At 45.9% G+C, this 14,310-nt stretch overlaps 1 protein-coding gene across 4 annotated transcripts in view; it reads right to left on the reverse strand.

Annotated features, from left to right (window-relative positions):
• The window catches only part of rybpa (RING1 and YY1 binding protein a), a 28,020-nt gene extending 16,479 nt beyond the window's left edge, over positions 1–11,541 (reverse strand). The window contains exons 1-2 of one of the 4 annotated variants that reach the window (XM_060937964.1): positions 11,417–11,535; positions 10,830–10,955 (exon numbers count right to left, since the gene is read on the reverse strand). In XM_060937964.1, coding sequence (XP_060793947.1) covers positions 10,830–10,955; positions 11,417–11,442 — 152 coding nt within the window. In that variant the 5' untranslated portion in view covers positions 11,443–11,535. The other 3 variants (XM_060937967.1, XM_060937966.1, XM_060937965.1) reach the window with 3 other exon arrangements.
• Positions 11,542–14,310: the final 2,769 nt, after the last annotated feature.

Here is a 14,310-nt window from a genome sequence, read left to right on the forward strand (position 1 = left end):
GAAGTAAGTACACCCTTAACTAAGGCTCATCCAAGAGCTAATTAGACTAATTAGATGATTAAACAATTTGACTCAGGTGTGAGCCAACCTGATGTCCAATCACTGAGGTGTGTCGTAAGCTACCCACCCCACTGGAAAACCAGTTAAAAGGTGTGTTTTGATGAGAGGCATGTTCTGTGCATCATGCCTCGCTCAAAGGAGCTGTCTGAAGACTTAAGACACAAAATAATTGATTTGTATAAAGCTAAAAAGGGTAACAAAACCATCTCTAAGACCCTTGGTGTTCATGTGTCTACAATTAGAAAAGTTGTGTATAAATGGAGACAATTTGGAACGGTTGTTACTCTGCCAAGGAGTGGCCGCCCTGCGAAGATCATTCCAAAGGCACTGCGAGTCATCATCAATGAGGTAAAAAAGAATCCAAGAGTGTCCGCTGAAGACTTGAGGAAATCACTGAAACATGCAGACATCTCTGTGGACACATCTACTATAAGAAAGACACTGAACAAGAATGGGATTCATGGGAGAAGGCCACGGAGGAAGCCATTGCTGTCCAGAAAGAACATTTCTGCTCGTTTGGAGTTCGCGAAAAAGCATTTGGATGCTCCTCAGCGCCACTGGAAAAACATATTGTGGTCTGATGAAACCAAAGTTTAATTGTTTGGGGGGGAACACACCACATCATGTGTGGAAGAAAGTTGGTACAGCACACCATCAGCAAAACCTCATCCCCACCGTCAAGTATGGCGGCGGTAGCATCATGGTGTGGGGGTGCTTTGCTGCCTCTGGGCCTGGACAACTGGTTATAATCAATGGGAAAATGAATTCTCAAGTATATTAAGATATTTTGCAGAAAAACCTGAGGCAATCTGTCAAAAAGTTGAAACTCAAGAGAGGATGGGTCCTGCAACAGGACAATGACCCTGAACACAGAAGCAGGTCGACATTAGAATGGTTTCAGAAGAACAAAATTCACGTTCTGGAATGGCCCAGTCAAAGCCCCGACCTCAATCCAATCGAGATGTTGTGGCATGACCTCAAGAAAGCCATCCATTCCAGGCATCCCAGGAATCTTGCTGAATTGCAACAGTTTTACAAAGAGGAATGGTGCAAGATTTCTCCTGATCGTTGTGCCCGTCTAGTCTGCAACTACAGGAAACGTCTGGTTGAAGTTATTGCAGCCAGAGGAGGGTCAACCAGCTACTAAATCAAAGGGTGTACTTACTTATGCCTCCCTATCCTGTGAATAATTCCATCTTATGGTCAATAAAAATGATAAAACGCAAATGTTTGGGTGGTTTTAGTTCAAGCAGACACTGTTTGTTCATTCTTAAGATTGCTGGAGAGTTCAGATGATGTTTTATGACCAATTTAGGCAGAAATGTAAAAAATTCCAAAGGGTGTACAAACATTTTCCTCCGACTGTATTACAAGTTTTTGTCCCAATCAAGCTACGTTATCATCCCTTTGGTGTTTGGCTGCAACTCCATATAAAATTTCGCAACCCCTTCCCTCTGGACATCCTTTAAATCATACGACAGCAACCTCCATTCCTACACACGGGGACACACTGTGAAAATCCTCTGGCTGAGTGTGCCACGTTAACTCACAGCCACTGTCTCTTTCAGGTCATAACCACAATGTGAATAACACGGACACCGGGCCAAGCTGGATACAAATTAATTTATTTGCGAATTGCTCAGACGAACATTTACACAAGGAATTTGGTATCCAGGAAAATTCCAGAAATTCAGAAAAAGCTTTCATATCTCACTCCTGAGTGTGTGTAAATATACGCATAAGAAGTCTAAGCAATGTAAACCTTGCCTCGATCAACTTCAAGTCATATAATTTGTGTGGATTGCTGCTCTTTTATAACTCTATGTACTGCAAATACTGCAGAGTTTAAATGGCTTATTTTTATTATGTGTACAGCATTTAGCAGACACCCTTATCCAGTGCTACTTACAGAAGAGTTTTGGAGTCTCTATCAAAAACACATCCTCATGCTAGTTCACTAGTTTAGGGACTTGAAATACCGTCAAGAAAATTGTGTGTGAAGCAGCCGTTTTATATTATTGCCAGCAATTAAACAACACGAAAAATAAAGGAAGTACGTCAACACAAACCCATAAATTAAGACAGATACCAACCATTCAATTATGACAAAAGAAATAAACAGAGAACAGGCCGGTCTGTATGTGCATAGTCATAAGGACGTGTACAACTGGCACAGTTGATGGAAGATTTTGCACTTACTATTACTGCTACTATATTATTACATGTTAACTGTTGGCCAAAAGTTTGTGAACAACTGACCATTACACCCATATCTGGACTTTCCCCGAACGGTTGCCTCAACCCCACTGAAAACCTTGAAAATGAGTTGAAATGGTGACTACACTGCATTAGTGCGTGACCTCGCTAATGCTCGTGTGGCTGAATGAGCAAATCCCCACAGCCACATCCCGAAATCTAGTGGAAAGCCTTCCCAGAAGAGTGGAGGTTATTATAACAGCAAAGGGTGGGATTAAAAGCACATATGGGTGTGACGGTCAGGTGTCCACATACTTTTGGCCATATAATGAATCTCATCTCATTATCTGTAGCCGCTTTATCCTGTTCTACAGGGTCGCAGGCAAGCTGGAGCCTATCCCAGCTGACTACGGGCGAAAGGCGGGGTACACCCTGGACAAGTCGTCAGGTCATCGCAGGGCTGACACATATGGCCCTTTTCCACTACCCTTTTTCAGCTCACTTCAGTCCGACACGGCTCGCGTTTCGACTGCCTCAGAGCGGTGCGACTCAGCTCGCTTCAGCCCTGCTTAGCACCCAAAACTCGCACGGTTTTGGAGTAGGGCTGAAGCGAGCCAAACCGAGCCGAGTGGGGCTAGGGGCATGAGCAGACACTCCCCTGTGCACTGATTGGTGAGGAGGAGTGTCCTCACATGCCCACACACGCCCCGCGAGCACGCTGGGATCTGTAAACACCGTAAACCCGGAAGAAGAAGAATTACGAATTACGAGAATTTCTGAAGCCTTATGCGCCTCGCCTCATCTATACGCTCTTGCCAGTATCTGTTTGCGTTGTCGGTGACAACAAGCCACAGCACCAAGACCAGCAACACTAACGACTCCATGTTTATTGTTTATTATCCGCTTAAAAGGTCACTGATGTCACTGTTTGCGCCACCTAACGACATCACGTGACTTCCACCCACTTTCGCTAACTCCACCCAATGTGTCCACCCACTTCCAGCCAGCACGGTTCAGCGCGGTTGTAGTCGAAATGCAACTCCAACAGCCCCACTCAGCTCGACTCAGCCCAACTCAGCACGGCACGGCTCAGCCCGACTCAGCCGCGTTGATAGTGGAAAAGCGGCAATAGACACAGACAACCATTCACACTCACATTCACACCTACGCTCAATTTAGAGTCACCAGTTAACCTAACCTGCATGTCTTTGGACTGTGGGGGAAACCGGAGCACCCGGAGGAAACCCACGCGGACACGGGGAGAACATGCAAACTCCGCACAGAAAGGCCCTTGCCGGCCACGGGGCTCGAACCCGAACCTTCTTGCTGTGAGGCGACAGCGCTAACCACTACACCACCGTGCCGCCCATATAGTGAATCATGAAACTTTTTTTTTTTTGACTAGGTTATCATTACATGCATAATTCAAACGGCAACATTACACACACACACACACACACACACACACACACACACACACACACACACACACACAGGAGTGCTGTGGTAGGGTTTCAGCCCGTAGCTGAAAAGTGTTTTCTATTTGCTAATGTTATATTTCCCAGCAGCAATTATGTCCATGCTCCATTTCTGTCCCATTAGTTTCAAATTGTTCTCCAACACCAACAGGGTACTGAGCTGTTCATTTCTGTGGCTTCTTCGAGCTTAGAGCAATTTTTAAGGTGACTGTAAGCACATGCTCCAATTTTATTAAAGTGCATAAAAATCAGTGAGTCATCTCCTCCCTGTACATAACTCGCTGTATGATAGATTTTAAAGGATCTGTTTGTAATTCTGTGCTGTTCACATGTATTTGTGACCAAAAGATTATTAAAAATGATATGCAACTGCCTTTTATTTATTTATTTTTTAAAAAAAAACAAAGGATACTTCATTATAATTCATCTTATTTAAATAGATATATAAAAGACAGAGACACATTTATACCATGGCTCTGTTTTTTCAGTACAGTTACTACATGAAGGGCAGCTACACAGCGTGTACAAACAATTACGTAATACCCTAGGTAGACAACTGCTTTTAAAATTAAAAATATATCGCAATGGAATGTAATATAATAATCTCCTACTAAATGTTGGTACCCATTTTAAATACGGTATTATTTGCATGAGGCACTGAAGGGTTTGTTTTTGGTCAGAGGTTAATTGGTTGTTAAAACCGATGACGCCTGCTTTACACGGATTAATTACTACTAAAAATAAAACATCTCAGAGTAACAGACGTTGAAACGCACCATATCAGGTCATGAAAAGTGTATCAGGAGTATGTGGAGCAAAATTGGACACTCCTACGCCAAATAAAACCATGGAGTAAGATGAACAAGGACAGACAACAGGGTGTCTCTGTGTTCCTGATTGTGTGTGGGAGAGATGTGTCTTGCACACACAGTAGGCAACCAGCTTATCACAGCAGGAAGTATACACCAAGTCTGGAACAGTGGCCATGACATGTAAACACTACACCCACTCCACTCTGGAGTTACAGCAGACTTCAAGTTCATCCCACACAGCTTAAGTACAACACAGATGGGTATTTAAGTACTATTTAGTCATGGCTAATGACTGACCAGGTGACCTTGCAAACATAAAATCATGCTTACCTTTCATGCAGTTGTGAACTTTTTGACCACAATATAGCAGCGCTCTAAACAAAGTAGTAGTGTATACAAAAAGATCTAGCACACTTGTACATACACGATAACGGATGTACATATGAGCAATTCCAGCGTTATGGACGTGACACTTGAACTCAAAATGGCAACAAATGACCCAGTGCATGTTTTATTGTCTCCCAGTATTTAAACAGGTGTTGCATATTTTAAGGCTGTACCATACTGGAGAAGTGATAGAACAAGAACAATTCCCATAGTACATCTAGGGCATGCCAGAAAATGCCAATAAAAGATGCGTTATGGATGTGACAGAAAAAGTATCACTTTTCTTGGGTGACTGTACATTTTTATCAAACTCTGTGAAATCGTAAGCCTAATGTCGAAATGGAGATATCCATTTGATAGAGGGGTCCAAGGTGAATATTAAAAAATCTTTGTTTAAAATATTTTGTATTTCATGCAGAGTTTCGGAAGGCAAAGTCAGCGTTATGGATGTGACGAAATTCCGTTATGGATGTGACGCGTCTGAAATAGACATGGCATATGTTTAGAAAATCAGCAATTTAACCACCATAACCCTTTGAAAAACTCTCTAAATATCAGCTAAAACTATCAAAGTTCTTAAATAATATTTAGAATGGCTATTGTTTTGCTGTTTTGTGGATTTTAGCATACATTTCTGTGGCTTGTGGCAATAATATAGAATTGTACATGATCAAAGTTGATTTTAGCTTGGGTTTTACATTATAAGAAAGAAAGACTGACAGTGACATATTAGGTTGGCTACAAATTGGTTCAACTTATTCACATCTGTAAAATACAGGCCTAGGTGATATCTCTGGGAGTGGTTTTGATGTATTACATGTTGCTTTATTTTTGCATGGTGAGGTTGACATTTACATGGAATTGCCCATCTATGGAAACCAGAGTGCTCTGAGAACACAATATCCCCCCGCTGGCAACCATGCCATAACTCTGGTAAAATGTGACTGAATTGAACGAAATTGCAATATGCGTATTAACGACATATAACAAAGAATCCTGTCAAGTTTTGTGAAATTCCTCCAAAACTTGTGAGAGGAGTTGATTTCAGAAGGCGAGTACGCTTCCCGGGACAGACGGACATCACCACGATATAATCCCCCTTCAGGCCTTTCAGCCAGCGGGGGATAAAAAAATTAAGAGACCACTTTTAATGGTGACCACCGTTAAAAGTGGTCCCTTAATTTCTTCCATCGTGGTAATGTGTGCTTGTGAGTACGACTCAGGTTTCTTTAATTCTGCTCTGGCATGCCTGAACAAATCAATACTGCATGCTTGGAGAACATGGTGGCTTTCCCCCCCCCCAGTCCCACCAGTCAGTGCCACGAGGGACATTTAGTGCAGATACAGCACTTTTTCCACCTTTTGTTTCTACTGAGATGCTTCCACTTGTCTGCTCTAAAGCAGCTTTCTTTTCTTCTCTCTTTATGCCATTTTGTTATACACATAAACAACACAAGCATGAGTGCTTTGAAACTCAATGCAATCAACCAATAACAATTCTGGCATATAATGTTCTCGGTGATGAACACATTTGACTGCAAGGAGGAACAGAAAACACAGTTTGCATCATTTGGGTGCTATAAAAGAAAAACAGGTGGGGTGGAAAAGACATAGAAAAATGAGACACTAATTTAAAAACACAATCAATCCATTATGCCAGGCTCAGACTACACAAATTCAGGCCAATTTTGTCACGGTGGACACATTTCCAGCGTCTGGCCTGAATACGCATGATGTAAGAGGCTTGTCGTGTGACATAACTAAAGAACAGCGATGAGGCATCTGCGATGTCTGACGACATCCTGACAAAAACTACGAAGTGTTCCTTGATAGTTATGATTGACAGTTTCTTGTCCCTCCTCCCCGATGACATGCAAGGGCACGAACGATGATCAGTCGAGGTTAAACATGTAGTGTTGCCAATCTCCCGACCAACACATGGCAAGAACGTATGGCACTATGGTTGCCTAATTGGGTGGCACAGTGGTGTAGTGGTTAGCACTGTTGTCTCACAGCAAGAAGGTCCTGGGTTTGAGCCCAGTGGCCGGCGAGGGCCTTTCTGTGTGGAGTTTGCATGTTCTCCCTGTGTCTGCGTGGGTTTCCTCCAGGTGCTCTGGTTTCCCCCACAGTCCAAAGACATGTAGGTGACTCTAAATTGACCGTAGGTGTGAATGTGAATGGTTGTTTGTCTCTCTGTGTCAGTCCTGCGATAACCTGGCGGCTTGTCCAGGGTGTACCCCGCCTCTTGCCCATAGTCAGCTGGGATAGGCTCCAGCTTGCCTGCGACCCTGTAGAACAGGATAAGCAGCTACAGATGATAGATGGATGGATAGATGGTTGCCTAATCTGATATAGTGTTTGTTTTATCTGTAACCGCTTATCCTGTGTGGGGATTTTTAATTTGAATTTAATGACAATTGAACAGCATAACATTTTTTTAAGTCATAGTGTCTTCAAAGAATTGACTGCTAGTTCATCTCTTTAAATATTTTAACAACAACAACATGAAAACTAACATCTCATCTCATCATCTCTAGCCACTTTATCCTGTTCTACAGGGTCGCAGGCAAGCTGGAGCCTATCCCAGCTGACTACGGGCGAGAGGCAGAGTACACCCTGGACAAGTTGCCAGCTCATCGCAGGGCTGACACACAGATACAAACAACCATTCGCACTACCGGTCAATTTATGTCGTTTTGTTATACACAAACAACACAAGCATGAGTGCTTTGAAACTCGATGCAATCAACCAATAACAATCATGGCATATAACGTTCTCGGTGATGAACATATCTGACTGCAAGGAGGAACAGAAAACACACACAGAGACACAAACAACCATTCACACTCACGGTCAATTTAGTGGGGCGGCACGGTGGTGTAAGTGGTTAGCATGGGCACCTCACAGCAAGAAGGTTCTGGGTTCGAGCCCAGCGGCCGGCAAGGGCCTTTCGGTGTGGAGTCTGCATGTTCTCCCCATGTCTATGTGGGTTTCCCCCACAGTCCAAAGACATGCGGTTAGGTTAATATTGGACAGCGCCTTTGAGGGAGGCACCTAACTCCCAACTGCTCCCCGGGCGCTATTATCATGGCTGCCCACTGTTCTGGCTATGTATGTATGTGTTCACTGCTTCAGATGGGTTAAATGCAGAGAGGAATTTCACAAGTGTATGATGAATAAAGTTGTGCTTTCTTTCTTTCCACCAATTAACCTAACCTGCACATCTTTGGACCGTGGGAGGAAACCCACGCAGACAACATGCAAACTCCATGCAGTAAGGCCCTCATCGGCTGCTGGGCTTGAACCCAGAACCTTCTTGCTGTGAGGCAACAGCGCTAACCACTACACCACCAATCTGATCATGAAAGACAAATGATGTGTAGTCTGATCCTGGCATTTAAAAAAAAGGTTAGATTGTGCCCTAACCAATGTGAATGCTCAAAGGAATGATTTGTAGTCTATTTAATCTCTAATGGACAAAAGAAAGCATGATGTAGAGAAGAGTCGTATGAAGGGTTAAAGGGCACATCTTGGGTATATTTAGGAGCAAGATCAATGTAATTCTCTTATTTTATATTGAACTTTGGTCAAATATCGGTTACATTTTGCATTTTGTGCAATTTTTTTTACCTTGCGCGGTACCAGAAAAATTCAGTTGAAATCAAGCCATTTGAGGCGAATTGGTCCGCCTCTGAAAAAACTTGGCATTTGGATTTCCTGGCAAACATTGATTTTCGTGACGTCACGTGCGGGACGCCTCCTTCTGAATCCCATGTCAGCGCTGGTTTGTTTACAAGAATATGACCTGGTGGTTTTCTGCAAATTTCTTCAACGTTATCACGTAATTATTAAAATGGTTAACAGATGTATCGTAGGAGGGTGTAGCGACACCAATCTTGATGGAATTAGTACTCATCGTTTTCCAAAAGACCGGACAATGAGAGAGAAATGGGAGTGCTTTGTGTGAGGCACCCGGAAAAACTGGCAACATGCAACAGCATCATATGTGGGGCTCACTTCATAAAGCCCGACGACTTTGAGAACTATTTGCGGTGGGAAATGGACTTCGCGAGGCAACTTGATCTGAAAAAAGACGCAGTTCCATCTGTTAGAATGCCCAAAGCAAAAGCATCTCCATTTGTGTCAGCGTCACCAAAGGAGCCAGCCATGTCCGTCTCCCCTGACAGAAGGCAAAGTGCTGCATCCACTGAGGCCCTCGAAACCGAGGACCTAGCAGAGCAGAGAAAAGGACCACGAAAATCGGCAATTCACAAGTTGACTGTTGCCAGGGTAAGAAATCTTCTTCTGGGCGGCACGGTGGTGTAGTGGTTAGCACGGTCGCCTCACGGCAAGAAGGTTCCGGGTTTGAACCCAGCGGCCAGCGAGGGCCTTTCTGTGTGGAGTTTGCATGTTCTCCCCGTGTCTGCATGGGTTTCCTCCGGTTTCCCCCACAATCCAAAGACGTGCAGTTAGGTTGACGTGGGGCAGCCTTGGGCTGAAGTGGCCTTGAGCAAGGTACCGGACCCCTGACTGCTCCCCGGGCGCTCTGGTGTGGCTGCCCACTGCTCTGAGTGTGTGCGCGCATGTTCACTGCTTCAGATGGGTTAAATGCAGAGGATGAATTTCACTGTACTTGAAGTGTGCATGTGACAAATAAAAGTTTCTTCTTTTGGCTGCTCCCGATTAGGGGTCGCCACAGCGGATTTTTCGTCTCCATTGCTCCCTGTCTTCCGCATCCTTCTCTACCACTTTCATGTCCTCTCTCACCACATCCGTGTATCTCCTCTTTGGCCTTCCTCGTTTTTGTGTGCCTGGCAGCTCCATCTTCAACATTCTCCTTCCAACATGCTCTGCATCTCTTCTCAGGATGTGCCCATACCATCTCAGTCTCATCTCTCTTAGCTTAATTCCCAAGCTCTCCACATGTCCTGTCCCTCTGATGTGCTCGTTCCTGCCAGGGTAAGAAATAAAAGAGACTATACTCTAAATTAAGTGTTCCTGTGTTTGTCTCTCAGCCTGCTGGCGGATCCGCACGTGACGTGGATCAATCTGGCTCCAGACTCCCTTGGGATTTTTCCAGACATCTCATCTCATCTCATTATCTGTAGCCACTTTATCCTGTCCTACAGGGTCGCAGGCAAGCTGGAGCCTATCCCAGCTGACTACGGGCGAAAGGCGGGGTACACCCTGGACAAGTCGCCAGGTCATCACAGGGCTGACACATAGACACAGACAACCATTCACACCTACGGTCAATTTAGAGTCACCAGTTAACCTAACCTGCATGTCTTTGGACTGTGGGGGAAACCGGAGCACCCGGAGGAAACCCACGCGGACACGGGGAGAACATGCAAACTCCGCACAGAAAGGCCCTCGCCGGCCCCGGGGCTCGAACCCAGAATCTTCTTGCTGTTTGGTGCCGCCCCTTTTCCAGACGTCTCATCTCATCTCATTATCTCTAGCCGCTTTATCCTGTTCTACAGGGTCGCAGGCAAGCTGGAGCCTATCCCAGCTGACTACGGCCGAAAGGCGGGGTACACCCTGGACAAGTCGCCAGGTCATCACAGGGCTGACACATAGACACAGACAACCATTCACACTCACATTCACACCTACGGTCAATTTAGAGTCACCAGTTAACCTAACCTGCATGTCTTTGGACTGTGGGGGAAACCGGAGCACCCGGAAGAAACCCATGCGGACACGGGGAGAACACGCAAACTCCAGATGCATTTTATTTTATTTTTTTCTGCTGTAGACAGATGGCCTTGTGCAAAATTACCCTTAAAAAGGACATACTTTCATATTTCAAAACAACAACAATACTAAATTGGTCCAGGATATGCCCTTTAAGACAAACGTGAAGCTGAAACAGAGCTCAGGAGGAAAGTTTACCTTGTGGACGTGCCTTTGCGCACATCACACATGCTGCATTTAAACGCCTCGGCGCTGTTGCGGAACGTGCAGACACTACAGTCCCAAAATCCGTCGTCTGCACAGGGCTTGGCGTGTCTTTTTGGCCTGCAGGATTGAAAAGAGGATTGTGCATGTCATAATGCATGGCTGCTGCAAACGTGTCACTCACCTACGCGTGATCCTGATCGGTATGAAAGTCATGCATCGAAATGAATTCAGGATAAAGAAAAGTCGCGCAATAAAGGTCTGCCTGCGATTAACATTAACAACCGCACGACTAATAACTGCACTGTGTCATCGGAAGCGTGTGGGTGTCAAGGACACGACGAGCGACGAAGAAGAAGAAGAGAAAAAAAAGCACAAAGCACCGACGAGACAGAGACGAGGCGTCTCCTGAATTCCTTTGTCTAAATCCGGAGAGCTGGGAATAAGGATCCGCCATTGCTGCGCTTTTTTTTCCTTCTTCTTCTTTTCTCTTTAACACACACAACAAAAACACGTCTCGGTTTGAACCCGTGACGAACGCGCAGGCAGGCATGCATCCGAAAGACGGTTCGAGCAAATACCTGGATGGGCTTTTCTTGTCGCCCATAATGGGAGAAGCGCTGTGTTCCTGCAGTAATGTACAGTGTGGCGCTTCCACACGCAGCCAGACTCGCCGCTGTAGCACGGAGCTGAACCATAAACCCAACCCGCTGCGGCGCCAGGCGGCCACGCGTCACGTGACCAGCGCCTCCACCAATCAGCGCTCTCCCGCGTTAAAAGTCCACAGATTTGAGAGAAATGAGTACACAGTTCAGAGACAGAGCACTGGGTTCACTCTGTAGGGAGGGTGATCGAGGAAATGAAACTGTTCACTGGTGCATCATATTCGAAAGGAGCTACGATAGAACAGGACACTAAACGCAGGCAGCTTTACAGTAATTATATCATCCATCCATCCATCCATCCATCATCTGTAGCCGCTTATCCTGTGCAGGGTTGCGGGAGAATATCCCAGCTGACTATGGGTGAAAGGTAGGGTACACCCTTGGACTCGACACAGAAAGGCCCCCGTTGGCCACTACCCAGAACCTTCTTACTGTAAGGTGACAATGCTACCCACTACATCACCATGCCGCTTGTACTGGTGCATAACTCGAAAGGAGCTACGATAGAACAGGACACTAAACGCAGGCAGCTTTACAGTAATTATATCATCCATCCATCCATCCATCCATCCATCCATCCATTATCTGTAGCCGCTTATCCTGTGCAGGGTTGCGGGAGACTATCCCAGCTGACTATGGGTGAAAGGCAGGGTACACCCTTGGACTCTACACAGAAAGGCCCCCGTTGGCCACTACCCAGAACCTTCTTGCTGTAAGGTGACAATGCTACCCACTACATCACCATGCCGCTTGTACTGGTGCATAACTCGAAAGGAGCTACGATAAAACAGGACACTAAACGCAGGCAGCTTTACAGTAATTATATCATCCATCCATCATCCATCCATTATCTGTAGCCGCTTATCCTGTGCAGGGTTGCGGGAGAATATCCCAGCTGACTATGGGTGAAAGGCAGGGTACACCCTTGGACTCGACACAGAAAGGCCCCCGTTGGCCACTACCCAGAACCTTCTTGCTGTAAGGTGACAATGCTACCCACTACATCACCATGCTGCTTGTACTGGTGCATAGCTCGAAAGGAGCTACGATAGAACAGGACACTAAACGCAGGCAACTTTACAGTAATTATATCATCCATCCATCCATTATCTGTAGCCGCTTATCCTGTGCAGGGTTGCGGGAGACTATCCCAGCTGACTATTGGTGAAAGGCAGGGTACACCCTTGGACTCGACACAGAAAGGCCCCCGTTGGCCACTACCCAGAACCTTCTTGCTGTAAGGTGACAATGCTACCCACTACATCACCATGCCGCTTGTACTGGTGCATAACTCGAAAGGAGCTACGATAGAACAGGACACTAAACGCAGGCAGCTTTACAGTAATTATATCATCCATCCAACCATCCATTATCTGTAGCCGCTTATCCTGTGCAGGGTTGCCAGAGACTATCCCAGCTGACTATGGGTGAAAGGCAGGGTACACCCTTGGACTCTACACAGAAAGGCCCCCGTTGCCCACTACCCAGAACCTTCTTGCTGTAAGGTGACAATGCTACCCACTACATCACCATGCCGCTTGTACTGGTGCATAACTCGAAAGGAGCTACGATAGAACAGGACACTAAACGCAGGCAACTTTACAGTAATTATATCATCCATCCAATATCTGTAGCCGCTTATCCTGTTCAGGGTCAAAGCCAGGAGCCTATTCCAGATGACTATAGGCGAAAGGCGGGGTACACCCTTTCACTGACGCATAGAGACAAACAACCATTTACACTCACATTCACATCTACGGTCAATTCAGAGCCACCAATTTAGCCTAACCTGCATTTCTTTGGACATGGAAAGAACATGCAAACTCTACACAGAAAGGCCCCCGTTGGCCACTACCCAGAATCTTCTTGCTGTGAGGTGACAATGCTACCCACTACACCAATCATGCCACCTGTACTGGTGCATAACTCGAAAGGAAATACGATAGAACAGGACACTAAACACAGGCAGCTTTACAGTAATTATATCATCCATCCATTATCTGTAGCCGCTTATCCAGTTCAGTGTTGCGGGAGACTATCCCAGCTGACTAATGCCGCTTTTCCACTACAAACGCGGCTGAGCCGTGCCGTGCTGAGTTGCATTTCGACTACAACCGCGCTGAACCGTGCTGGCTGGAAGTGGGTGGACACATTGGGTGGAGTTAGCGAAAGTGGGTGGACGTCAGGTGATGTCGTTAAGCAGCGCAAACAGTGACATCAGTGAGCTTTTAAGCGGTAGCCTCACGACCCGAATAGTAAACAATAAACATGGAGTCATTAGTGTTGCTGGTCTTGGTTCTGTGGCTTGTTGTCACCGACAACGTGAACAGATACTGGCAAGAGCGTATAGATGAGGCAAGGCGCATAAGGCTTCAGAAATTCTCGTAATTCGTAATTCTTCTCCTTCCGGGTTTGCGGTGTTTACAGATCCCAGCGTGCTCGCGGGGCGTGTGTGGGCATGTGAGGACACTCCTCCTCACCAATCAGTGCACAGGGGAGTGTCTGCTCATGCCCCCAGCCTCACTCGGCTCGCTTTGGCTCGCTTCAGCCCCACTCCAAAACCGTGCGAGTTTTAGGGGCTAAGCAGGGCTGAAGCGAGCTGAGTCGTGCTGTTTTTTGGTAGTCGAAACGCGAGCCGTGTCGGGCTGAAGTGAGCTGAAGCGAGCTGAAGTGAGCTGAAAAAGGGTAGTGGAAAAGGGCCATAAGGGCGAAAGGCAGACTACACCCTTGGACTCTACATAGAGACAAACAACCATTTACACTAACATTCACATCGACGGTCAATTCGGAGCCACCAATTTAGCCTAACC

Source organism: Neoarius graeffei, chromosome 13 (assembly GCF_027579695.1).
Source record: "Neoarius graeffei isolate fNeoGra1 chromosome 13, fNeoGra1.pri, whole genome shotgun sequence".
NCBI lineage: Eukaryota > Metazoa > Chordata > Actinopteri > Siluriformes > Ariidae > Neoarius > Neoarius graeffei.